Raw genomic sequence first — 26683 nt, 5'->3', positions numbered from 1 at the left:
ATGTTGATGATGATTTTATAATGTACAACATTTTTGTTAAATACCCTGAATTTAAATGGGAAAACTGTGTGATAAGGGATTTTAAAAAAAGAGGAACCCTGCCATCTTGTGGGCCTTTCAAGAACTAACTGAACATCAACTAGCGACATCTAGCGGCAACAACAACTCACTCGAGCAGGTGGTGCGCGTGCGTGAAGCTCGGCAAGGCCGGCTCCTCGCCGCAGTCCGGATCCTGATCTGAACTGAAGAGTTGCTGAGCGTAGCAGATCAGGAACTCGGTTACTACCGCCTGTTGGGGGAGAAAAGGGTGGTTAGAATTTGTGTGATTGAGTTTTTTCGTGCGTAAATAATATCGGTTTAGAAAGTTTTGCTGTGAAAAGTCCACATAAAGGGTATCACAAGTTATTCAAGTCGTTTTAGCGCCATCTAGCGACAATGATATCAAAACTCCATAACAGCGAAATCTAGTGACGGTCTCCGGTACTATATGTAATACCTGTTGCGCGATCTCATGTAGCGCGTGCGCGGCCCTACACAAACATTCTTTCAGCGCCATCTAGCGGCAGCCTCCCGAAACTTATATTTTAAAACACACTAACAACGCCGTCTAGCGACGGTCACCGGTACTATCTTGTACCTGCTGCGCGATCCCGTGCAGCGCGTGCGCGGCGGGCGAGCGCAGTAAGTTGGGCGCCCACACGATGGCCATGTTGCGCGGCGTCATGCCGGTTTGCGCGTGGAGGGATGACACGCGGCGGAGGTGCTGCATCAGGTATGCTAGCGTTCTGCGGAGATGATGAAAAGTTATTAGTGTATTAAAAAGATAAAGAGATAAACTGACAAAATTAAAAACCTTTCTTGCATGGGGAGTAGGAGATCAAATTGGGAAATATGAATACCTACTAAATAAGAACATAAACGGGATAGTTTTAAAGCCTTTTGAAAATGAGGAATAGACATTTATATGCCTAGTCTCACCATACTCTGTTAGATCATAACAAGGGATTAGTTGTTGGCTTTTGACAAATCTGTCAACAATTTAATGTGGAAATGATGAAAGTAAGATTAATGTAACAGAGATGTTAATGATCGAACAGATTATGGTGAAACTAGGGCTTAGTCTTTATAATATGGGGAAACAGGTTGCAAGTCTATCAATGACCCACCTGTAATGCGGCGGCGGCAACTTCACAATAGTGCGGCGCATGCTGGCGATACGGTCCGCTTCGTCCGTTCCAGCTTGTACTGAGCTGACGAAGCTGTTGTACAGCTGGTACGTGCAGAGAGGGTTTGGCAGCTCTCTGGAACAAAAGAATGACACGTTAGAATATGTTAGGAGCCAATATTGATGGAGTAATTGTACAAGAAAGAGAAAGCAAAAATACTGCTTGCTGCTTTTAGATGCAAACACAGATTTTCTGCTAAAACTCTTGGTTAGGTAGATTTCAATCTTGGAATGTAAATAATGGATTGGGATTTTCCAATTAAAATAATGATTGAATTCTGATAATTCAGCTACTCATTCCGTAGGCTACAAACGTATGCTACGTTCGGTACAAACAACTTGATAGTTCTGAAGTTGGCAGCGAATACACTTTCGTAACTTGTCTTTAATCTTTCAAAGGTGGTACCAGCATATATGTTGTATAGAGCGTAGTGTGTCCGCTTTCACATATGCTCCGCATAGACTATAGAGCGCGGGACACCCTGTACACATACACATTGACGACCGAATGGCGTAGTGGTTAGTGACCCTGACTACTGAGCCGAAGGTCCCGGGTTCGATTCCCGGCTGGGGCAGAAATTTGTTTAAACACAGGTATTTGTTCTCGGGTCTTGGGTGTTGATATTTATATTTAATATGTATCCATCTATGTATTTGTGTAGATATATCAGCTGTCCGATACCCATAACACAGGCTCTGCCTAGCTTGGGGTATTATATTATTATTATATATTATTACATGACACTCGGTACCTGAAGTACATCTTGAGCAAGCTAGCCAGGGCGTGGGGGTCGCGCGCGACGGGCGGCGCCGCCAGGTCGGGGGTCGAGCCCGAGTCGAAGGCGGCGCGCAGACGCTGCGTCAGCCCCGAGCCGCCGGATAGCCGGTAGATGCCGTCTACGGCTCCACGTTCTTCGATCACTCGGGCGCATTCGACCAGGACTAGGGGCACTGCGAAAAGAAATTCAATCTTCAATACCAATGGCATTGTCAAAATAAATCAATTTTTAATTTTTTATTGAAAAGTTTTTATTCATCGGGCACACAAGTATGAAATTGTTTGATGATCGTCAATGTTTTACATACTACTCTCCGTTGGCAAAAACGCTTTGTCTTTAAATAAAGATGAAGTTCTTTACTAGCTAAAGAATGTTTCCTGTGGGAATTCCGGGATAAAGTATGTAGCATATGTGTTAATTTAGGTTGTTTTATCCAACTGGTCAGTAAAGTAAAATCATTTATTTGTTCTAGAATTTGGGTACATGAAATCTATAATTCGTTCATATTTGTTGGATCCATCAAATTCAGCCCTATGGGCGTACAAATATTTACAATAATTAACTAAAGCTGTTTGAGGCTGCGGCGGGACACCCTGTATATACTGACCCGCGGGACACCCTGTATATACTGACCCGTGTGCCCGCAGTTCAGCAGGTGCTCGCCGAGGTCGCAGCCGAACACTCGCTCGCGCAGGATGCCCTGCTGCTTGAGGCTCCGGCGGGACACCCTGTATATACTGACCCGCGGGACACCCTGTATATACTGACCCGTGTGCCCGCAGTTGAGCAGGTGCTCGCCGAGGTCGCAGCCGAACACGCGCTCTCGAAGGATGCCCTGCTGCTTGAGGCTCCGGCGGGACGGCCGGGAGAGGATGAAGCTTCGGAAGAGAGAGATAAGTTTGCCGTGCTTGCGCAGGACGGGTTTGATTGGTGCTACTGCTACTGAGCTGTGGAGGGAGAAAAGGAAAGAGATTAGATTGGGTGAATTAAAATTGATTATTGTTTCTAGTTTATAAGTATTCTTTGTATGTTTGAATATTTGTAGTGACCAATCAGAATATATTCTATTCTATTATAAAATAGGTAAAGTATGCATTTCTGGCATACAATACATAGAGATATACATAAATGTTACTCAGACCTTAGACCAGCATATTATGGCACCGTAAGTACTATTATCGACGATTACTTAAAATTGTGCGTATTTCAGTATTGTGAGTTGATTTCGATGATTGTGGCGTATATGATAAAGTTTCATCGTCTGTCGTGGCGCTAGTGTTGCAAAAAAACATTCGCTTTTGCTTTTCGTATAGGGCGGAATTTATACTTAATCACACTACTGCTCTAACATAGACCAAACTGCCTAGCTTGAGATCGGATGGTCGTGTGTGAGATGTCTCAACTTATTATGACAGTATGGTTGCCCTCTTACCTGACAACTCTCTCAGCACAAGCTTGCTCACTAGGCCAGCGTGGAGTGGACTAGGCCTAAAAACCCTGACTTCATTGGAAGGAGACCCGTGCCCCAGCACTGGGAATGTGATGGGTCGTGATGATGATGCTGATTATGATAGTTACCCGACGATGGGCGGCGGCTGCGTCATGTGGCGGGGCACCTTGTCCCCGATGACGGCCACGCAGTGGTGCGGGAAGAAGCCGACTCGGAAACCACGCTTGCCGCGCCACCAGAGGGATTCTTGGGGACCTGGAGGTAGAAATGAGAAGAGAATTTAATCACACATTGATCTTGATTGTGAAGAACCAAAATGTAATTTTACCAATGACAAACAAAAAAATGTTAGTTGAAAATAAGATTTATGATAGGAATCATAGTGTAATTACATACAAGGTAAATGATTATGATTGTTACCTGGCATGTCAATGATGGATATCATATCGCCAACCTCGAAACTGATTTCATCCCGAGCCTGTGAAACAAATAAAAATACAATTAGTTAACTCTAAAATCCAACCTAATCGAATGAGCCCGACTCAGGTTTAAAAGCGGGAAAGCATTCTGTTTTTTGTGTAATGTATTCTTTGGTGTGTGAAACAAACGTTAGTGTTTTTAAACTTGACTTTCTTTTCTATTCTATTCTATACTCTTCTATTCTATTCTATTGTCTGTGGGGTGTCAGAATCTGCACCTGGATCGCTTCCTAAGCTGTACCATTTCCCACCACGCTGGTTCTCTGCGGGTTGGTGAGGGTTCACATATTATTTAGATGTGCTAAATCAGACCCACCTGCGACACATATTTCCTGACGGAGTAGGCGGCGGCCACGGCGGGCGTGTTGATGGAGTTGCAGTCCTCGTTGGCCACCAGCAGCTTGTGACCTGGGGACAACATGTTTAATAACGTTAATAATGAGGTTTTGAAAAGGTTTTTTCCTCTTGGAAGAATAAATTTATTTATAAATACTGAGATTTGAAAAGGTTTTGCTGTTGGAATATCAAAAGATGAGTCTATTTTTATTATTTTAATGGGATTTTCATCGCTATATGGATTATTAGTATTATAATCAAAGAAATATTATGCATATAGTTACGCAGAAGTGACCCCTCTGCGAAACTCGCACCCACAGAATAGTATATCATTGATAGAGATACTCAAAATAGGGGAGGTCATCAATCTACGTAGTAGGCTGTACAATAAAATGAACCACTTCACAGGATGAAGCTATTATTAATCTGTTTTTTTTTTACAATACGCTCTAGACCCAAGGCTATTCACCCACTACCAAATAGCCGTTCATAAGTCCGTCAGTTTACACCACCAAAGGGCGTCCCACGATACCTTTATTATCCATCTGCAGCCAGTTCAGCACAGGACCACAGTTGAGCGCGTCGTCCGCTATAATAGACAAGTGGTGGAGGTAGTCCGCTATCAGACTGCGGTATGTCTCCAGGCTGGTGGTCACTGAGGCCGGCATCTCCGCCGAGAGATCCGGCAGGCCGGACACCTTGCGGTCGTATATGCATCTGGGGAATAAAATAAAACATGGTAAGACTTATTTCTATTAAAATAGGGTATTGCATAATAGTGTCAAAGCAAGACAGGAATTCATTTCATGGCTTCAGTGGCTTATTCTTTCCTTACACTTAACATACGTTTTATCGTGTACGTTTTTTATAGGCTGTGGCGTTTAGATTTCAATTATCAAAGCCGCTAAATAAAAAATAATCCTGTAAACGATGCCAGTGTGAATGAACCTAAGGATTACGACTAAGCTTACATCATACAACCGCAAATGAAACTATGGGTTGTTTGTATTTCATGAAGATTGAAAGAGGGATAAATAATGTTTAAAGGTACAGGGGAATAACATTCTGATAAGGGTACAAAACTTGGTCTTTATAATCTAGAGTCAATACAATTTTTAGAAATTGTAATGACTAACCGCGCGCGAAGCACATGTATTGAGTAAACTAGTGTTTTAAGTAGGTGTAACTCAAATTAAAAAACGATTTTTGGTGACTCTTCTACAGGGTGTTGCATAAAGGGTATGCTAAGCAGGGGGTGACGCAGGGGTTCATCCTGAACAACTTTTGTTTTACGAGTTTTAGTAGATACCTGTGCAGCATGTCATCTAGTTGCAGCAGCATCTCCTTGTTGCGCGACAGGCTCCACTCGTGTTATACACTTTTATACCTTGTCAAACTGACGAACCGTCAAGATTTTAACGAATGGATAAGCGGTTTCAGGTTGACAAGGTACAAAAGTGTATAGCTACTTATACAGCTGGCTGTATACAATAAAGCCCTTTCAAGTTAATATATACACTACAATACCTGTGCAGCATGTCGTCTAGTTGCAGCAGCATCTCCTTGTTGCGCGACAGGCTCCACTCGTGCTCGTCGCCCGCCTCCGCGCCGTCCGCGCCGCGCACCACGTGTGAACGCACCTTTATGACTCAGTGACAATGTCGCACAGGAAGAGTGTCCGATTTCTTTGCCCCAGACTGTGCAATCCTTACTTCCTAACTAATATTATAAATGCAAAAGAAACTGTGTCTGTCTGTCTGTAACTCTTTCACGCCAAAACTACTGAACGGTCTAGACACTGAGAAAGAACATAGGCTACTTTTTATCCCGGAATTCCCACGGGAAAACTTTTTAAGGCGAAGCGAAGCGCGCGACACAGCTAGTGTACAATAAAGCCCTTTTCAAATTAATAAAGAGTCCACATTACCTGTGTAGCATGTCGTCTAGTTGCAGCAGCATCTCCTTGTTGCGCGACAGGCTCCACTCGTGCTCGCCGCCCGAATCCGCGCCGTCCGCGCCGCGCACCACGTGCGAACGCACCTTTATGCAGATCCAACCTGGAATTGTATTGAAAAATAAAAGTTTTAATTTTCATAGACTTATCTAAAGTTTACTTAAGTTTCCTTCTCAGTCTTAAAACTGTTTTTTTCTTTTAAATTTATTAATAAGCTAGTACCACTACTCATCACTAGATGGCTCATTGGTTCAATAAGTTAAGAACTATAATTTAATTGTTGTACATTATGAAAGTTCTGCGTGCACGCACCGTCTCTAGTGGCTCTACGGATAGTCCACACGCATGCACGGGCTTATCGGAAAGTAAAATTGCGCATAATTTTACTTTCCGATACGCGCGTGCGTACTGCTACTGACCGCTAGATCGCGCTTAAGAATATTTTAACCGCAACTCTGCTACTCATCACTAGATGGCGCTTATTGTAAAAATCTTTTATAAAATCAATATAAATATTTTTTCCTTCCCCATCATCACAGTCGGAATGATGGTCCTGCGGGCACGGCATGGTCTCTATGGACAGGCCGCCGAGCGACACTCGCTCGTAGTGGAAGTGAGCACATTCCTCGAGCTTCGGGAAGCAACCACCTTGTACCGCTACTCACCACTAGATGGCGCTTAAGAATATTTTAATCACTCTAGCGCTACTCACTACTAGATGGCGCTTAACGTTATAACTGTTTAATTATTACGAGCTTACCTTCCCCATCATCACAGTCAGAATGATGGTCCTGCGGGCACGGCATGGTCTCTATGGACAGGCCGCCGAGCGACACTCGCTCGTAGTGGAAGTGAGCGCATTATAGCAACCACCTAGTTCCACTGTCCATCACTAGATGGCGCTTAAGAGTATTTCAATAGCAATTCCGCTACTCAACACTAGATGGCGCTAAACTTTATAAATGCGCTATTATAATTTATTTACCCTCTCCATCATCACAGTCAGAGTGATGGTCCTGAGGGCACGGCATGGTCTCTATGGACAGGCCGCCGAGCGACACTCGCTCGTAGTGAAAGTGAGCGCACTCCTCGAGCTTCGGGAAGCAACCACCTTGTTCCGCTACTGGCCACTAGATGGCTCTTAAGAATAATACAATCGCAATTCCGCTACTGAACACTAGATGGTGCTTAACGTTATATCTGTAAAAAAATATTTTTATCTTACCTTCTCCATCATCACAGTCAGAATGATGGTCCTGCGGGCACGGCATGGTCTCTATGGACAGGCCTCCGAGCGACACTCGCTCGTAGTGGAAGTGAGCGCATTCCTCGAGCTTCGGGAAGCAACCACCTTGTTCCACTACAGGCCAATAGATGGCTCTAAAGAGTATTTCAATCTCAACTCCGCTACTGAACACTAGATGGCGCTTACTCTTATAAATATATTTCTTACCTTCTCCATCATCACAGTCAGAATGATGGTCCTGCGGGCACGGCATGGTCTCTATGGACAGTCCGCCGAGCGACACTCGCTCGTAGTGGAAGTGAGCGCATTCCTCGAGCTTCGGGAAGCGGCAGGCGGCCGGCGCGGGCGGCGGCTGTGGGTGGAGAGAAGGAGAGTGGGTTAATTTTAGTAATAACAGGGATAGAATAAAATATATGTAAATAGTCTACTGCAGGACATGAGCCACCTCCAAGGTAGAAGGGTTATTGTTATAATCTCCACACTTGACAGACGGGTTGGGGATATCACACAACACAAACTTTTATAACCTAAAGGCCCCCATTCACGGGCGTACCAATCCGGCGGATTTGTCGCGTCTGGGTTCGCGAGCGCCGCGAGAGAAATAAGTTATGTGCCTTGTGCAAGGCTCAATAACGTTGACAATCCACTGGAGTGCAACTCATGTTCGTGTAGTGTGTTGGCGATGATGGATTTGTCCGCGGATTTGTACGGCTCGGGGTACGGCTCGCGGTGCGTCACGTGAATGGGCTGCTTTATATTTAATCATCAGTTCACCGAATACCAAGCAAATCTGATTTTAAACAAGTATCTACCAGGGATTTATCAGCGTGGGACGCTTTCCATCCTGCTACACCGACGTTCAAATTAGGAAGGCTGAGAACAGTGTTGTGGCCACTTGTGGCGCTCTTTCTCCGAGCCCTTCAGTGGGGTTACCAGCACCGAACAGAAGCAATTAACAATCCTTTAGCACGTCGCTCGCTTGTCAAATCCGACGTAGCTTGTCAGATCCATCTGAAAGAAGTTTGACAGGCGAGCGACGCTGCTTATGGATTGTTAACTGCTAATGTGTCTGTATGTGTCTGTAGTGGTAACAGGTCCAATAGTTCCTATTATTTTCTGATGATATGATGATGATGATGATGATGATGATGCCAACTCACCGCGTCGTCGTCGCTGTGCGTCTGCGGCGCGGGCGCGGACTGGCTCATGACGGACGCCTGCGACGTCACGGGAGACACTGATAACGCCACCAGCGAGATCGAACCTGGGACCGGGAAAGAGAATGTTTGTTAAATATACGTGTATGAAGTTATTTTATATTTATAGCATAGCGTATTTCGGAAGTTTCGTTTTAAAAACATTTAAATATCCGCTCTTTGTGCTTTTACCGATCACAATGAATTTGGCACTACCTCTAGATTCGAAGATTGGGTTCGAATCCTACATACGTCAATCGTATGAGTTTATTCAGTGTCGCTACTGAATGCTAGGGGAGCTGTAATCGTTTTTTTTCATAGTAGCGATCAAATCGAGTTGCGAATCAATAAACATCAACTTTCGGAGCTGTTGTAAAATACTTTATTTTTGACTTTTTGATAACATCTTACAAGTACATAATACACTCACGGGCAATGAAAAGGTTCCACTGAGAAAAGCACCAAATTACTTCTAAACGGAAAAGGCTAGCTTAATGCCGTCTTCTGAAACATTGAACTACATTTTACAGAGCATCAGGATATTACCAACTAAAATCGGTAAAAAATTTATTCCAATTTTAAACTAAATCTTTGATAAAATTGGGATCGTTTGTTGTCGCCATTTTGTGAGTGGAACTTTTTCATTGCCCGGCAGTGTATATTGTTTGCTTTCTATGTACCATAAAATGAGTCTCACCTGAGTTCTCCCTCTTGTCGCTTGTGTGCGCCTCATTGTGGGACGCCCTCGTCGAGCTGCGGGACTCTGAGCTGAAGCGGACCGATCTGAAACATTACATGTTAGTATAAGTACAAATTGGTTAGCACCCTAGAAATATTATACATGTAGGTGCGAATGAATTATTTTTTATGAAAATTGTAATGTAGAAATTCTTAAAAAAACTGAATTTGCGGCTGAATGCTTTACATGTCCATTGTCTCCATCAGCATAATTTTAATTTTTCAGACATCAGTTGTTTTCGGTATTCCCCAAATAAAAATAGATAGTCCCACCCGGGGATCGAACCCGGGACAGTGCCGCCATGATCAGCATCATACCATTCTTTCAGCATAACTCCCATATAGAATAGAATATCAACACGCTTACCTGTGGAAGCCAGCGCAGTGCGTCATGTCCGCGGCGGGGTCGGAGTAGGCGCGCGCGGCCAGCGACTGGCAGGACATCACCGACCCGTGCGGGGAGCCCTGCGGACCGACACACTCTTAGTCACTGGAGGAACCGAACCTGGGACAACACTAAACGTAGAAGTACAACCGACTCCTAGTAACCTATACTAACAAAGCCAAGAAGAGTCCAGTGGTATGTAAGAAGTAACCGTAGAAATATTGGCAAATCTGATAGATATTTATAGTGAAAGCCCGGAGGACATCAAGCATTGCCCTGGTTTCCAAAGGACAGAGAGGGAGTAAGGCTGGCTGACTGGCGATTTGGGCTGGTTTTACTATCACACTGAAGCAGCACTGTCAATTTGTATAGCAGAGCTATCAATGTGGCTCAAATAGCGTCACCGCGGCGCCGGCGGGGAGCCCTACAGTCTACATGGTAGGTACAAATTACATAATTAAAAATCTGATGACAGAATGTTGTAGTGGTTAACGACCCTTATTGCTATACCAAAAGTCCCGGCATCAATTGCCGGCCTGGATAGGTATTTGTTTAAAGACAGATCATAGACATCTTGGGTGTTAATATCTATCTATATCTGTGTCTGCTTAGTTTGGGATCAGAAGAACGCGTTTGAGATGTGTCCACATATTAAAATATATATGTCGCAGGCAACTGGTTTAATCTCCTGTTTGATTGAACCACTAGCCCGTTCATTGGATGGCGCTGTTCAGTTGTATGACTAGGCCGAACGTTGATTGTACAAGCGTCACAAAACGTCCAACTAGTTAGCTGACTTAAAATCAGTCAGGTGGTGAATAAAACAAATATGGCGTCTAACAGCTAACAGCTGACACAAAAAGCACCTATATTGTTAGTTTTTTGCAAATAAATTAGCTTTAAAGTGCGTTATTTGTGTTAAAATAGTGTGACAATATGGATTTACCTATTATTACGCCGCGGGCGGATAGTTTCAAAGAAAAAAAGTGGCGAAACTGGATAATTATGAACAACAATATGAAGGTACGTTTATTGTTATTGTTTAGTTAATTTGTGAGATAAGAGCTTTGTAACATAGTCTTTTTGTTGACTCTTGTCTGGTGATGTTCACCCTAACCAGACATTACAAAGTTGCTATACTATATCCCATTCAACGACTTCGCTGAATGACGTTCAGTCAAGACGTCGAACGTTACAATCAACGACTTGACGAGTTGTCCTTTAGTCATACAACTGAATAGCGACAATAAACCAGATGCCTGCGACATATATATATATATATATGTCGCAGGCATCTGGTTTAATCTCCTGTTTGATTGAACCGCTAGCCCGTTCATTGGATGACGCTACTCAGTTGAATGACTAAAGAACAAATCGTCAAGTGGTTGACTGTAACATCCAACGTCTTGACTGAACGTTATTCAGCGAAGTCGTTAAATGGGATATAGTAACTTTGTAATGTCTGGTTACGATGAACATGACCAGACAAGAGTCAACAAAAAGACTATGTTACAAAGCTCTCATCTCACAAATTAACTAAACAATAACAATAAACGTACCTTGATATTGTTGTTCAGAGTTATCCAGTTACAGCACATTTTTTTCTTTGAAACTATCCGCCGGCGGTGTAATAATAGGTAAATCCATGTTGTTACACTATTTTAACATAAATAACGTACTTTAAAGCTAATTTATATGCAAAAAATAACAAAACAAGTGCTTTTTGTGTCAGCTGTTCGCTGTTAGACGCCATACTTGTTTTATTCACCACCTGACTGATTTTAAGTCAGCTAACTAGTTGGACGTTTTGTGACGCTTGTACAATCAACATTCGGCCTAGTCATACAACTGAATAGCGTCATCCAATGAACGGGCTAGCGGTTCAATCAAACAGGAGATTAAAACAGATGCCTGCGACATACAACCCGCGCAAAGTTTCTAGACACCTGGCCCAAAAATCTACCCCTCCCCCGCTTCCCCGCGCGAGGCCCCGCTCTCGTCCTTTTGTAGCGTTAGCAAAAGTCCGTCGCAATTTTATTGAAGAATAAAATTATCAGACGATTAACAATAAATATTTTTTATCGCATACTTTTTTGTTACATCTTTAACAAGTAGGTATCAACTTGAATACTTATATAAACAAATATTTATATATTTTATTACAATATAACAAAAGTCAGGTAAGTATGTTTTTCGCATGCGGGTTTTTAGATAACCAGTAGAGGGGGTGATTGGGCATCTGTGGTAGGTATTTGACGTCCGCAGATGCATCTGCCACCGATGCGTTTGCTGTCGGTTTTTGTGGCACAGATCAAAGGGTTCAAGCGCGAGTGTCCGGCATCGCGACCACACGTCCGCGGACGCCTCAGTCAGTGAGTCCAGCATCGTTTCTTCTCCACTTCTTCTTGATAACTCGACTGCGATGAAAACTCAAGTAGTAGTTAAAAGTACATTAAAAAAAATACACTCACGCCTTGTACTCCCTTGCGGGGTAGGCAGAGGTGCATTGCTGCACCCACTTTTCGCCAGAGTGTTATGTTAGTCCCAATGTAATAGGGGGCGGGCCTATTGCCAGTTTACGGGCACATCCAAGACCCGAGAACAAATATCTGTGTTTAAACAAATATCTGCCCCAGCCGGGAATCGAACCCGGGACCTTCGGCTCAGTAGTCAGGGTCACTAACCACTACGCCATTCGGTCGTCTTTAAAAGTACTAAACACATAAATAGCTGCGACGGCAGCGGTTTCGATGTCCATGTTTGCGAGTAGCGTCTGCCGATATTGAACTCAGACGTGTGGTCGCTTGTAGAGATTTGTCTGCAGATGCATCCGCAGACGTGTTGTGGAGCCATTATGTTTACGTTCTCGCAACAAGTTATAAAATTATTTCCATTAAAACTGCGCAGTATGGCGAGGTTTTTTTTATCTTTCTAGCCGAGCTTAAGTATAAAAATACTGATAGCAAAGAGGAAGAAAAGAAATATTTTTGGTAATATCGATTTTACTTTTTTGCACTCAGTACTTAAGACAAATGTCATTTAACCCAGGTGTCTAGTTATCTCGCCCGCCTTGTATATATTGTTTATTGTACAAAGAACATAATTACATTAATCCCTGTTCTTGGTGGGAACATGTACCGTCAATTAAACCAATAAAATTAGACTCTTTTTGCAGACTCCAAAAGGCATAACACAATGTACCTATATACGCTGGACATAAGTATCAGCACAAATATTAACAAGTGCAGGAGAATTTCATTCATCAAAACTGATGCAAACAACATATTTGGAGATTTGATTGAGAGACACACACTAACCTATTTAAAATATCTCATCCTTATCAGACAATCAGCACTTTAACCAGAGTAATCTGTACACAAAATCAGTATGCACTTGAAAAATGGCCAAGCACTTTAGATAAATATCTACCAACATATTACAAGCTGTTCACTGAAGTGTAACACTATTGATAAAATATCTGGTGAAGATAACATTGCATTTTAATAAGTATTTCAGAGATACATTGTTGACCATTTCTTCTCGTCAGTGACTCAGCCGTAGTAAAATGGTGGTAGACTTGACAATGTAAAATTTTATGTTGAATAAATTGTAAACTACCTATATTCTTTTTTTTTTTCTGCTGGACTATGGAAATTCGCAATATTTGCAATGGGCAAAGGATATGACAGATGCAATACTGATATGTGTGAATCAGCCTAAAAGGGAACAATTTTTGATCTCTACATGATAATTATTTTAATTGATCATTATATTTGCCTATCTATGCCTTTATTAATGAAAGTGAGTGGCTGAAGATATTGATAATACTAAAGCAAGTAAAACCTAAAAAATGAGAAATCCCATATTTCTCTTTTCTATTTCATATTTCATAAAGAAGTTTCATCAAATCTAGCCATTCATAACAAGGCACCATAAACTATGTTAAAACTATTTCAGAATGTAGGTTAAAACACAATAACCCAACAAGAATTTTATTACTCTTGCTACATTTGGCTTTATGTGCTGTTGTGGCGCCATTAATAATAGGAATTTTAATATAGGACAATGACTCCATTTCATTCCAAGTATGCTACAGTGTTGACTTTTCAACTTGAGGAAAAAAGGGAGGTTATACATGTTGTGAAATCAAAGTGTAAGTCTTATAGAGTAGTCATACAAGTCTCTCTGCATTATGTTGTAATATTGATGATATTATACAATTTCAGCAAACAAAACAGACATACATGCATGTGGTTATTCTGATGAACACAGAATGTCACAACACAAGCTACATGGATTAGAATGAGACATGCAGCATTATACTTCTTTTCAGCTAAGATGACTCCTGTGTCAGTTCACAATTTTCCGAATGGTTCATTACATTTCATTGGATATGATGATATGACTCATAAAAGTTGACTAACAAAATCTATAAAATTTTATTATGGGATTGTCTCTAAAACTGTAAAACTCCAAATGTCTCTATAATGTCACAGGAATCATCTTAGCTGAAACTAGGTATACACACACAAATGACACAGTACAGCTAAATAGATTTCAGTAATACTTGGCCCCTGGCTGACAAGCAGGAGTCATGTCAACTGGCTTGGGGGTGCTGGGCATAACCCTTGGTTCTTTAATAGGGTATCAAGTTAACTGCAGACATATTATCAATCACTGTTGTATGAGAAATTTCCTCAGAATAATCATTTTGTTAGTAATTTCCGAGCTCATCTAGTGTACAGTGCCTCAAACATATCTGTTCCAGTGTAATCGGTCTAAATTTATACATATCTCATTACTTACTGATGAATTATGTAGGGTTATAGACTAGATGGGTTTATTAAAACTGTAAGGGCTACTTACTTAGGAATTACTACTATGGGCAAACTTACCCTCTTATTCATAGAAAAGTTATAGAATGTTTTAGCTATTGAACTGGTTTGTCCCTCTATGTCAATGAATATGGGTATATGAAAAAGGGGGCTAGAGTCTATAAAATGATTATGAACAAATATTAGACATTTATGTGAGCTCTCACCGGAACAGGTTTGCGGCACTGTATAATATATGTGCTGCCAGTGTGCCAGAAGGAAGAAAAATTTAAAAAAGAAACATTCAACATACAGACAACATCTAGTGACAGCTACGCCTCACATTCTGTCCGCAGAGCAGCCAGGAGTCGGTGCACACCCCAAACACCCGTCTCATCCTCAAACTAAGCTTGGAACAAACACTTTTGCTACATCCTCCATGAGGGTAAACTTTTTTCTACACCAGCCAGTTATTTAAAATTAGAACTCTTTTGTTTTGGAACTATTGGACAGTCAATGCTGGCTGGATACAAAATGCACCATAGAAAAATAAAGTTAGAGCATCCAAATTATTGAGGTAAATTTTTGGCACAGTTTTTTTTTTCACACGATCAGTTTAAGCACTTCATTTGGCACTAATTAACAGCACGGGCACTGAGAAAGTGAATTTTTGTTTGCAATAGAACAGTTGAAACTTGAAACTCGTTGTTTTACGGTCCGCTGGCTCGAAGGCAATCGATTTTACAACCGGAATAGAACTGAAAACGCACTGTCCGACCAGTTTCAACACCAAAACAATATTTACACTAAAACTGGGCTAAAAACAAAAATAGCTGGGTACCGATCCAGCCGCGCGACGCAATGCGAAAGCCCCAAAACTGATTGAATTATTAGCGTTTTAAACACGGACCGGACACAATATACATAACACAAACGAGATAACGCGTTGTTTTCCAATTTTGTTTAACTAAAAACGGTTTTAGCCTGCAAAACCAACGTTAAAATGTGATGTAGAAAAGAGCTATTTCGGCAGGTTTTTAATTCGATTTGACAGCTGCGTCCCCCGCCTCGCCCCGCGGCCGACGGTCGATCGCGGGGATGCCAGTGGCAAAAAAATATCCGTAATCTCGGGAAAACAGGTTCGGTGTGTGTAGTTTCTGTTGGATGCGTTGCGTATGATATCATTTTGATCAAAAACAAAAAAACAAGAATTTAATTTACTCTTAAATATGTACCTACAAACTTAATTTTAATTGGACAGCATGGAAATGAACGAAAATACTACAACTAATTCATCATACCTATAATTTTATTTAAAAATTAGTATAATTATTATCATAATTTATTAATCTCATGGAGTCAATAGGAATCTTCTCCAGTAACCAAACCAACTGAGAAGCACACACCACAACTGAATAGTGTTGTATTTATTTGTAATTTCCCAGTCAGAATAAGTATACGACACGTACCTTGGATGTTTTCCTTGACCATACAAACCGCAGAGCTCATGGCTAATATTCACTTAGATATTTAATTACAAAACCTCGAATACATAAACCGCTACGGCTGCGGCCCACAGACTTTCTCTGTGGGCTGGCTGGCTCCTAGAAAGCAACTACGTAGAAGGCTATCACTCCACAAAGGTCATAGTTTAGTAGGCAGCAAAGTCCTACCGAGACTACGAGTTTTCTAAACTTATTATTACATAGTACTCGTATGTATTAATAATTTGTAAAATTACTATTCAAACTGTATCTATAGGTAATAAATATTAAAATAATACCGTAGACCCTAAGACGTAAACATTAGACTAGGGTACGGGTGTGTCTGTACAAATAAAAAAAATAGGATTTAAACCGTTAGTAAATTATCATCCATCTCAGTCTATTTGTAGTATATTATTTTAGATGAATTTTAATTGAGATTTCCGCTTTAAAATTGCTTTATATATATCTTATTTGGTCATATTCAAATCGGGAACTCAAAAGATATAATTCTACTTTTACCAAAATTCAATGAAATTAGAATTTAGCCACTTCACTTCTATCTTATTCAAAAATAAAGACTAAAAATCTTCTGCATAAAGAAATTATGTATGGTGCCAGTTTTTTATGGACACTGCCATAGTGCCATTGCAAATGTGTTGTTATTGTCTACCACAATAATAATAAAAATAAAACAAAAGGCTCAACTGGAATACGTAATTAACAGGGCCATGTTACGTCATCCTACTCTTGCTGACGGCTTATACAATCATAATAGATCGCCAAATAATACACTAATACAAGTTTAATAGGAGAGCAGTAGCATCAAAGCCATGTTAATGACTTTCTGAACTTATGTAACGTGGCATTTGATGGTCATGTAAAAGTTTTGTTACAATGCTACAAATTACATTATTAAATCAAATTTAATGGTAGCAATGCCCGCTTTCACTTTAATAAAAAATCCCACAGGAATTCCAAGATTAAAAGTATAGCCTACACTTATTTATTTATTTATTCTTCATTGCACAATATACAAAAGTAATTATGTGTATATATTCAAAAGTGTTAATCCAGGGTGTCAGCTTTCTACGTAACAAATTTATTTAGTTTAAACTCAACGAGAAAATAATTCTTATAGTATAGTAATAGTAAAAGTTCATGATAGAAAATATTAATGCAAATAAAACCTCTTCATATACGAAACCAGAATTGGAATTAACTGTAACTATTGTGATCCGTGTTCCGAAATGACGCAGTTCTCTTAAATCTAGCTGTAAATGTAATTATAATGAATGAGTCATGTTTAGTTGCTACCCAACACTTTTATGGGCTTACGTATCATTTGAATGGGCCCCTTAATTCGCCTTCGTCATTTAATGGCCTCTGATGTCATTTTTTAGGTTATGATGACACTTTGCAATGTAATAATCAATAAACTCAGCTCGAACGTCGAAACTTTATTCTTAGAACACAATGTGTAATCATGTGGTACGTAGGTAATAGGTATACAGGGTGTTGCAAAAAGGGTATACTGAGCCGAAACCTACATGTGCAGCATGGTATATCTAAGCCCGAAACTGAAATCAGAATTTCAAAATTCGCGAATAAAATAATACCTAATCACTTTTTTGGTCAAGTGAATTTTTACTATGGAGAATGTTTTTAGTATTACCCATTTTGCTAAAGACAATCGATTCCGACTAACATCAAAGAATTAACAACAAAATTACAATCATGTTTTGTTTTTGTATTCGTGAGTACAAATTGACAAATAGCTGTCAGTAACTGTAAGCACAAACGATTGTTCCATATTGAGTGTTAATTAATGCCACTTGATTCATGGACGATGGAATGTGGCATAGTACTCGATGCTTTAATTAAAATAAGCACGACGCATAATGCCATCGTGTCGCAAACATAAAACACTATTTTATCAAATGAGAAACATTAAACGGATATCTTTTTAACCAATCGAATTGAAAAAATAGGTGGTTTGTTATTTTAAACAAAATTTTGGGTGTTGTACAGCAATCTTAGCCGAAAATAAGTCCTCAAAAATTACATAATATAAATATTTAATCATAACTAAATCAGGAACAACACAACATCACATGAAAAACGACGCATCACATTATTTGCGTGGGTATTGCCACATGAAAATAACATCAACACCGCATCCTCGACCAAAACCATTACATCCCACTCGACAAATAAAGAACATTCCCCGGGACGGCCTCTGAGACACGCCATCAAATATTCACACGACATCGACATGTGCTCAACAAATGTTGTACAGAAAAACATAACCTTTCAGTACAAATATCACACTTGCGGCGCAAAAAATAAGAATGGTAGCCAATCGAAATCCTTCTTGGCTAGCTGGTAGCGTGCAAAAATTGGGATTGGTCACGCTCGCCATCTCGTCATGCAAAAAATATAATGGACTGGATACTACAATGGAAAACAATAACAAAAATGATAAAAAAATGCTCCAAATTTACGAAGTTTAGTTATTTAGAGAGATGTGCATCAATAAGATACTCAGTAGTAGTTATATTCAATATTAGCAACAGAAGGAATAGTACAAACATAATACATACATTCGACGAGTGAGTCACTAATAAGCTGACAACATAATTACTGAACCGAACAAGCAGTCTAGAGCTTCTTAATCTTCAGTAAGCGTATACTTAAACAGTTATAATGTAATTAAAGGAATTACGTAGTGTTAACGACCAACACGTAACTAACATTAGTAACATTGGTCAGCGGGAGCAATCGGAGCCATATTTAACTTGCATTGTTTTTATTGTAGTTGTTGTTTATTTTAATAAACCTAATAACTAAATGTAATCAATATTTTTTGAATGGAACTATTTCCTTGCTCGTGAGTGTAATATAAATTTATAGCACAGCAAGCATGCATAGTCAGTCTCCGGAACCAATGACCCCTAATAACAATAACACAATGATAAGATTTAGCAAATACGAATCATTATCATACAGTTACATAATGCATACCGGCCATACATAACAATGCAGACAGTGCTATTTCCATGCAATCTTCCATACAATTACCATAACCTCTCGATGAAGTCCACATACATAATGTATAATGGAATAGTTATGTGACTGGCTGTCATTTTTAACGTTTGATCTGTGTACAGTACTTTTGTACCTTGTCAAACTAACAAACCGCTTATTCATTCATTAAAATATTGACAAATAGTTAGTTTGATAAAGCACAAAAGTGTAAACCCTGCTAACTTCAGGAACTATCAAGTTGGACCTAGCTGTATTGTGTATTGTGTCGCGACTGTCGCCAGTTAGAGTAGTCCAGAGTTCGATATCGATGAAGAGGTTTTTTGGGAATGTTTAAGTAATTAATCTAACACAAATTGAACATCAAACGAAATACAAAATCAATTTGTCTGAGTCAGCAAAAAAACATAATGCGATTCAATTAAATACCGATAACTTAAACTCGACGAAACCGCAAACGTATAATGAAGTGTCGAGTGTATTGACTTGTATGTGATTCTCATAAAGCGGAACAAAAACACAGCGCGCCACAATACGGGAATCGACTCATGCATGTTCCTGCTGATAATACTTTTTACCTCGTTAATTAAGTAGGGAAATCCCTATAACTATTGAACATACAACTTGAGATTTATTGGCTAAATCTTGGCACGTAGACTCCCTTCTTCGTAGACTTCATAATAAAATAAAATAATCAAAAACTCTTACCAGTACGTTTATATTTATCCAAAGTAAACGATCGTTTGATAAATTGCATACACATTATAACGGAATACCCCTGTTAACTCTTTATGTTCAGCGTTTCGTTTATAAGCAATAAATACATAATAACCACTTATAAAAACTAGGTACCTATCAAGTCTTAGCCTCTAGCTCACGTTTTTTTATGAATAGGTCATACATCTACATTTTATAACGGTATTTTTTGCTGTATTAATAATGATAGGACCGCAATTTATCGTATGTAGAGTATTGATTTATGAACTGAAAAATATATTGTAAGAGAAATGATGGTATAAATGTGTATTAAATAATGGAAAAAGTATATTGTATAAAATATGTACGATATTATTCGAAAAGCTTATAAATAACAAAGGGACTTGATGCAGTGGTCGTTAATCTCATCAAAGTACACTCCCGAATTCGACCAACATAACCCGTAATCAATATTCACCCTTTATACGTATAACAAACCGATTAATTGAGAGCCAGATACAATTAATAAATATTCAATTTGTAAACATAAATTCAATGTTAAAACTCATACACACAACACAATTATGTTTACAAACAGTTAAAATAATAAATCCAGAAATCGCATGTATATTGTATACAAATCAATTACCCGAGTCCGCAAAGATCATGTCGATATATCGATAAGAATAAATATCAGCGAACGATAGTCAAATAATACCGACGCGGTCAATCTAGGGACATTGTATGAACGTACCGATTACATAACATCTCTCGACTCGAGTTATAACTGTTTATACAACCGGCATGGTTAGCGCATTATCATACGATCATCACGTACGCGCATTTGTTAGCTACGAGTCGTCGATAAAACATTCGAAAAGAAAAATAGAAGCACAGCAATCTGTATTGTTAAGAAGGTACGGCTTTTGAATATTTTTAAGAATTTGAAGCTTTTATCGTATAATGAATTTATTATCGTTAACAAATAATCAATAATACCTATAAAAAATACAACTAAATAAAATAAAACTAATATTTCTTAAAAAATGCCTATAAATAAATAAATATGTGGGGACATCTCACACACGGCCTATGCACAGCCATCATTAGATAAATTACCTGATTATGAACTAATGATAAAAATGTCATATTTACGAACTTTGTTTTTATTAAAATATTATTTTTTGCAAACTTAACGTACACACCATAGCTTTGCTAGACGCGATATGGGGTCACTCCACTTTTTTTTATCTAGTTGTATTAAATATGAATTGTGCCGATCGATTGCATGCCACCTCTCGTTCTTTAGTTTTTTTGCCAAGCTAAAGTGACCCCGCAGAAGCCGCTGCACCCTGCGTTCGCACGGAACAATGCGCGGAAGTCCGCCGGCGTCACGCATGGCAACACCGGCGCGGGTACTAGGTACTAGTTATTATTCTGTGGCGCGGGGTAAACGTGCGCCGCGCTCTTGCAACACTTTTTCTCTATGAGTTCAGCGAGCGTGTTGTGTGGGGGGACGGAATTAATTAATTACCTATGCTTGTGATGGTAAGGGTAAGATAGTGCAAGAGAAATGCTTTTAGATAGAAAAATGTTCAAAGTAAATTCCTAAACTAACTGACTCAGTGCCAATTTAACCATAGTCGGTTAGAGCATAACGAGGGAGGGAGTAGTGGTTGACTTTTGACACATCTGTCAAGAATTTTATATGGAGATGACGTATCCTAACTAATATTATAAATGCAAAAGTAACTGTGTCTGTCTGTTACTCTTTCACGCAAAAACTACTGAACGGATTTGAATGAAATTTGGTATAGATATGGTCTAGCTAGACCCTGGGAAATAACACAGGCTACTTTTTATCCCGGAATTCCCACGGGAAAACTTTTTATGGCGAAACGAAGCTCGCGGGAACAGCTAGTAATTGATAAACCCATCCCGGTCAGTTAGATAACCAACTATGGAGAATTTGGCACTTACCCTTTTTTTATATTAGGTTTAATGGCCCTGGAAACGTGTCCTTTTGAGCCATGCACTTACCCTTTATTCAAGTACACAGATTACTCATAAGTACATAGGTAATATTATGTTTTATATGTAGCATGAGCCCTATGACAGCTGTCAAATGCTAAATTTTATTTGCCTTGTACAAAGTACAACTCTTATGCATGCATTAATGCAGGCATGTGCGACCTACTGACCAATATGATCTTAAATTATGCATTTTCTGTTAATTTAGCACATTGTTTGTCACTGCATTTGGTTGCCATGTAATTTTAGTTCTCAATAAACCATCTTAACGTACACCCGTCTTTTCACCTCTAACTACCTGACATTTACATAGTGCACCCACCCCCCCTTACATTTTTTTTGGTCCTTCGATTAAGGCCCTCGCGTCGCGTGTCGTGTACGTAAGGTCCGCGGAATCAAAATCCAGTGACATTTATTGACATAAAACTTTGACATTTTCGTGCAAGTGATTGGACTGCAGTGCATTACTTCGGAGATAAGTTGGCGTTGTTGCAGAAACTCAAGTAAGATCTTTCCTTTTATAACTATTTCATTGCATACCTAATTCGACCAACATGGAAGGTCTATTAGAGAAGCAAGCCGCCGTCATGGAGGACATCAAGAGGATGTCGCGAAACATCAAAAAGGATCCTCGTGAACGAAAGACCCTTGAATATAGACAGGCGAGAGCTTCAAGGATAGATGAGCTCTGGCGTACATTCGAAGAGAATCATCAGCTTTTGATGCAGGAAGAGGATAAAACGCATCAATATTATACAGAAAATATTTATGATTTTGTTATGCAAATTAAGGACGAAATCGTTCAGCTTTTAAAACCTAAACCATTGACACCGCCGCCACCCCCGCCGGAGAAGAAAGTGACATTTGACATATTTATGGAAGCATCTGGAGAGGGTATTGACACTTTGCAAATAAAGGATGAGAAGGTTCTAGAGCTCATGAGGACTCAGAGAAGCAACTTTAGATCTTTAATCCGTCTTATTGACAGCTTACATCTTGACAATCTAGTAGAGAAATGGGAGATAGAGGACGAGATAAAATCTCTGAAAGGACGTTGGAATACCATTGACATCTTGCATTTACAAATAGATAGCATTCTAGAGGGGAGGGATGAGACCTATAACAATCAATATTTACTGCATGAAAAATCATTTAAGGATATGAAAAAGCAACTGAACATGAAGTTGAATTTTGTTGACCATTCGCAACAAACTGCACCCAAAGTTGACATACCTATTTTCAGTGGGAATTATTCTCAGTGGCCTACATTTATGGACTTGTTCTCAGAATCAATACATAAGAACCCTAACATGAGCAAGTCCCACAAAATGCAAATATTAAAGTGCAAACTGAAGGGAGAAGCGGAGCGTATCGTACAGCATCTACACATTAGTGCCGAGAATTATGACGCCTGCTGGGATCTGCTGACACATCGTTACAATAATTTGCAACTTCTTTTCACCAAACAAATACAATTATTTCTGAGACAGCCTAATGTAAAAACCCAATCTGCATTCGAAATCAAAAAGCTATTTGACACCTCTATGGAAGTAATACATGCCATTAATAACCTAGGCGTAGATACTATGAATTGGGATCCGATATTAGTGCACATTTTGTGTGAAAAGTTAGATACGCAAACTTACACCGACTACATGGAGTACAGAAAATCGCCGCGTCAGTTAGCGAAACTTCAGGAGTTTATGGATTTCCTAGAGGGAAAATTTACCGCCCTGGAGCCCGTGACAAAGAAAAAACCTGACAACATGACACTGCATAAACCATTTAATGACAACCAACAAAATTACCATCGGGAATACAGAACCAATTTTTCCAAGCCATCGTACAATAACGCAATGCATATTCAAGAACACAAGTCATCATGTTCCTTTTGTCGCCAAGACCACGATTTATTTAAATGCACCAAATTCCTAAGTATGTCACCTGATGTTCAATTAAAACATATGGCCCAATTTAACATATGTAAAAACTGCTTGTATTATCACTCTAAAAATTATTGCAAGTCAGAAAAACGATGTCGCGAATGCAACGCTGCACATAATACGTTGCTGCACAAGGCCTTTTCTATGAAACCAACGACATCCACTGCAACTAAAATGTCCCCAACATCAACACCATTTACACCAGGAAACCATCAAAAACGTAACGTACATTATGCTATAGGAAGCGATGACGAAATCATGTTAGCAACAGCCCTGTTAAAAGTGAAGGCCACGGATGGTACCTACATGACACTTCGAGCATTTATTGACCCCGGCTCTCAAGTTACTCTGATAACCGAGTCGGCGGCCCAAAAATTAGGATTGCAAAGGACTCAATACAACGCGTGCATAGCAGGAGTGGGTTCCGTGACAAACAAAAGCCGAGGAAAAGTAAACCTTACATGTATGTCCCGGCACAACGACTTTACATTTGAAACAGATGCATTAGTCATGTCGCGCGTAGTAAGCAACTTGCCTAACGTAACTTTTGAGAAGAAGAATTGGTCGCATATCGAACATCTGACACTTGCTGACCCAGATTACAATATTTCACGATCAATTGACATTTTACTAGACGCTAGTGTGCATTCTCAAATCATAATGGGAGGATTGCTGACAGGCACAGATTTACAACCTTGTGCACAGCAGACAAAATTAGGATGGATTTTGTCAGGAGGAAGCGGTACGGGCAGAACTTACAACTGCCACGTCATTACAAATAATACAGATGACATCAAAAAATATTGGGAAATGGAGGAAATTACTGAAGCCAAAAATATGACATCTCAAGAGCAATACTGTGAGGACCTTTACGTCAGCACTACCAGACGTTTACAGAATGGACAGTATGAAGTACAGCTACCCATGGTGGCCGATTACAAAGAAAAGTTAGGAGAATCAAAGGGAAAAGCACTGGCCCAGTTCCATCGCCTGGAAAAGAAGCTTAGTAATGACACCGAATTATCTGACAGTTACAAGAAATTTATGCAGGAATATATTGATTTGGAACATATGAAAAAGAGCACAAGCCAATCGGACATCGAATGTTTTTTGCCGCATCATGGGGTAGTAAAACCCGACTCTACTACTACAAAACTCAGAGTAGTGTTCAATGCATCCTCAAAAACATCATCGGGACTCAGCCTTAACGACCTAATGGAATGTGGCCCAAAATTACATCAGGATTTACAAGCTGTACTGATTAGATGGCGCACGTATGAACATGTGTTTTCAGCCGACTGCGAGAAAATGTATAGGATGATATTAGTAGCAGAAAACATGCAACCATTGCAAAAGATATTATGGAGAAATGACATACACGAGCCGATTCAAGAATATGACCTTTGTACTTTGACATTTGGAGAAAAGGCAGCGCCGTACCTTGCTTTAAGAACGCTCAAGCAGTTAGCACAGGATGAGGCACAGAAGTATCCGCTAGCAGCACAGGTGATTGAACGAGAGGTTTACGTGGATGACGTCATGAGTGGAGCACATTGCATTGCAACTGCATTAGAAAAACAACAACAACTTATTAACATGTTAAAAAGTGCAGGATTTAATTTACGAAAATGGTCCAGCAATCATCCAGCATTACTAGAGCATCTGCCAGAAGATCAGAAAAATAAACCGATTGTATTTAAAGATAAGGAAACAACAAAAGCATTAGGTTTACAGTGGATTCCCCAATCAGACAAATTTACTTTTAAAAATAAAAATAATGACACCTATGACAAACCGCTGACAAAAAGAATGCTTCTTTCGCAAATATCGAAGTTATTCGACCCCTTAGGCTGGCTAACCCCAATCACAATAAAGGCTAAATTGCTATTTCAAACAGTGTGGACAACCGTCGAAGGTTGGGATGACATCATACCCGAATCATTAACCAAAGACTGGAGAAAACTGCAAGCTGACATGTGTTTAATTGAAGCATTTGACATCCCAAGATGGGTAGGGAATTTGACAAAAAGTTTTGAAATCCACGGATTCTGTGATGCGTCTCAAAAAGTATTTGCGGCCGGCATTTGGATAAAAACACTGACAGACAATGGGGATACAATAGTCCGATTGCTAGTAGCAAAATCAAAACTTGCACCACTAAATAAAACTATCACGTTACCGCGCCTGGAACTATGTGCAACTGTTCTTTTGGCGCAGCTCATGACAAAAGCATTGGAAAACATTGATTACCATAGCCATAACATCACTGTGCATGCCTGGACCGACTCAATGATCGTCCTAGGATGGCTACAAGGCGACCCCAAAAAGTGGAAAAGTTTCGTAGCGAATAGAGTAATACTTACTTCCGCCATACCTGCATCGTCGTGGCGCTACGTGAAGTCGGAAGAAAATGCTGTCGATTGTGCAACGAGAGGTCTAACACCAGCTCAGTTGCAGCATCATTCTCTCTGGTGGGAAGGTCCACAATGGATAAAAAACCCCGAACTACAACTGCAAACTCCGATCGTAACATCAGCTGTTGACAATAACATACAAATGGAAGCTAAAAATAAACAAGTCAATTCAGCAAAACTGCAGCCGTCTGACATTGTACTCGAGCTACTATACCGCCATAGTAAGTTGAGTCATGTTACGCGAATCGTAGCGTGGATTCTAAGAAGCAAAATATCAAAGACAAATAAACCGGCATACCTCACATCAGCTGAGTTGACGAACGCTTTACATACGATCATTAGAAATGTGCAATTACATGAATTTGGAGATGACATAACCAGACTGAAAACTAAGCAAAACGTTAGCAGGAGAAGCCCCCTACTAAGTTTAAATCCGTTTTTAGATGAAAATGGAATACTGCGGCTAGG

At 39.9% G+C, this 26683-nt stretch overlaps 1 protein-coding gene across 6 annotated transcripts in view; it reads right to left on the bottom strand.

The window, feature by feature from the left end:
* Nucleotides 1–26683, bottom strand: part of LOC105383208 (GTPase-activating protein CdGAPr) — an 89380-nt gene that overhangs the window by 20905 nt on the left and 41792 nt on the right. Inside the window, exons 1-15 of one of the 6 annotated variants that reach the window (XM_048632060.1) lie at nt 14946–15844; nt 9771–9868; nt 9363–9448; nt 8630–8733; nt 7677–7821; nt 6197–6326; nt 4802–4986; nt 4250–4341; nt 3875–3932; nt 3583–3709; nt 2773–2951; nt 1978–2176; nt 1167–1301; nt 638–785; nt 171–289 (exon numbers count right to left, since the gene is read on the bottom strand). In XM_048632060.1, the coding sequence (XP_048488017.1) occupies nt 171–289; nt 638–785; nt 1167–1301; nt 1978–2176; nt 2773–2951; nt 3583–3709; nt 3875–3932; nt 4250–4341; nt 4802–4986; nt 6197–6326; nt 7677–7821; nt 8630–8733; nt 9363–9448; nt 9771–9868; nt 14946–14999 (1859 nt within the window). In that variant the 5' untranslated portion in view covers nt 15000–15844. Of the gene's footprint in view, nt 1–170; nt 290–637; nt 786–1166; nt 1302–1977; nt 2177–2772; nt 2952–3582; nt 3710–3874; nt 3933–4249; nt 4342–4801; nt 4987–5796; nt 5910–6196; nt 6327–6983; nt 7104–7676; nt 7822–8629; nt 8734–9362; nt 9449–9770; nt 9869–14915; nt 15845–26683 lie in introns of those variants that run through there. The other 5 variants (XM_048632054.1, XM_048632055.1, XM_048632056.1 and 2 more) reach the window with 5 other exon arrangements.

The sequence above is a fragment of the Plutella xylostella genome, chromosome 30, assembly GCF_932276165.1.
Source record: "Plutella xylostella chromosome 30, ilPluXylo3.1, whole genome shotgun sequence".
Taxonomy (NCBI): Eukaryota; Metazoa; Arthropoda; class Insecta; order Lepidoptera; family Plutellidae; genus Plutella; species Plutella xylostella.
Note: the sequence above shows the minus strand (reverse complement) of the source record. Positions and strands in the feature narration are given on the sequence as shown.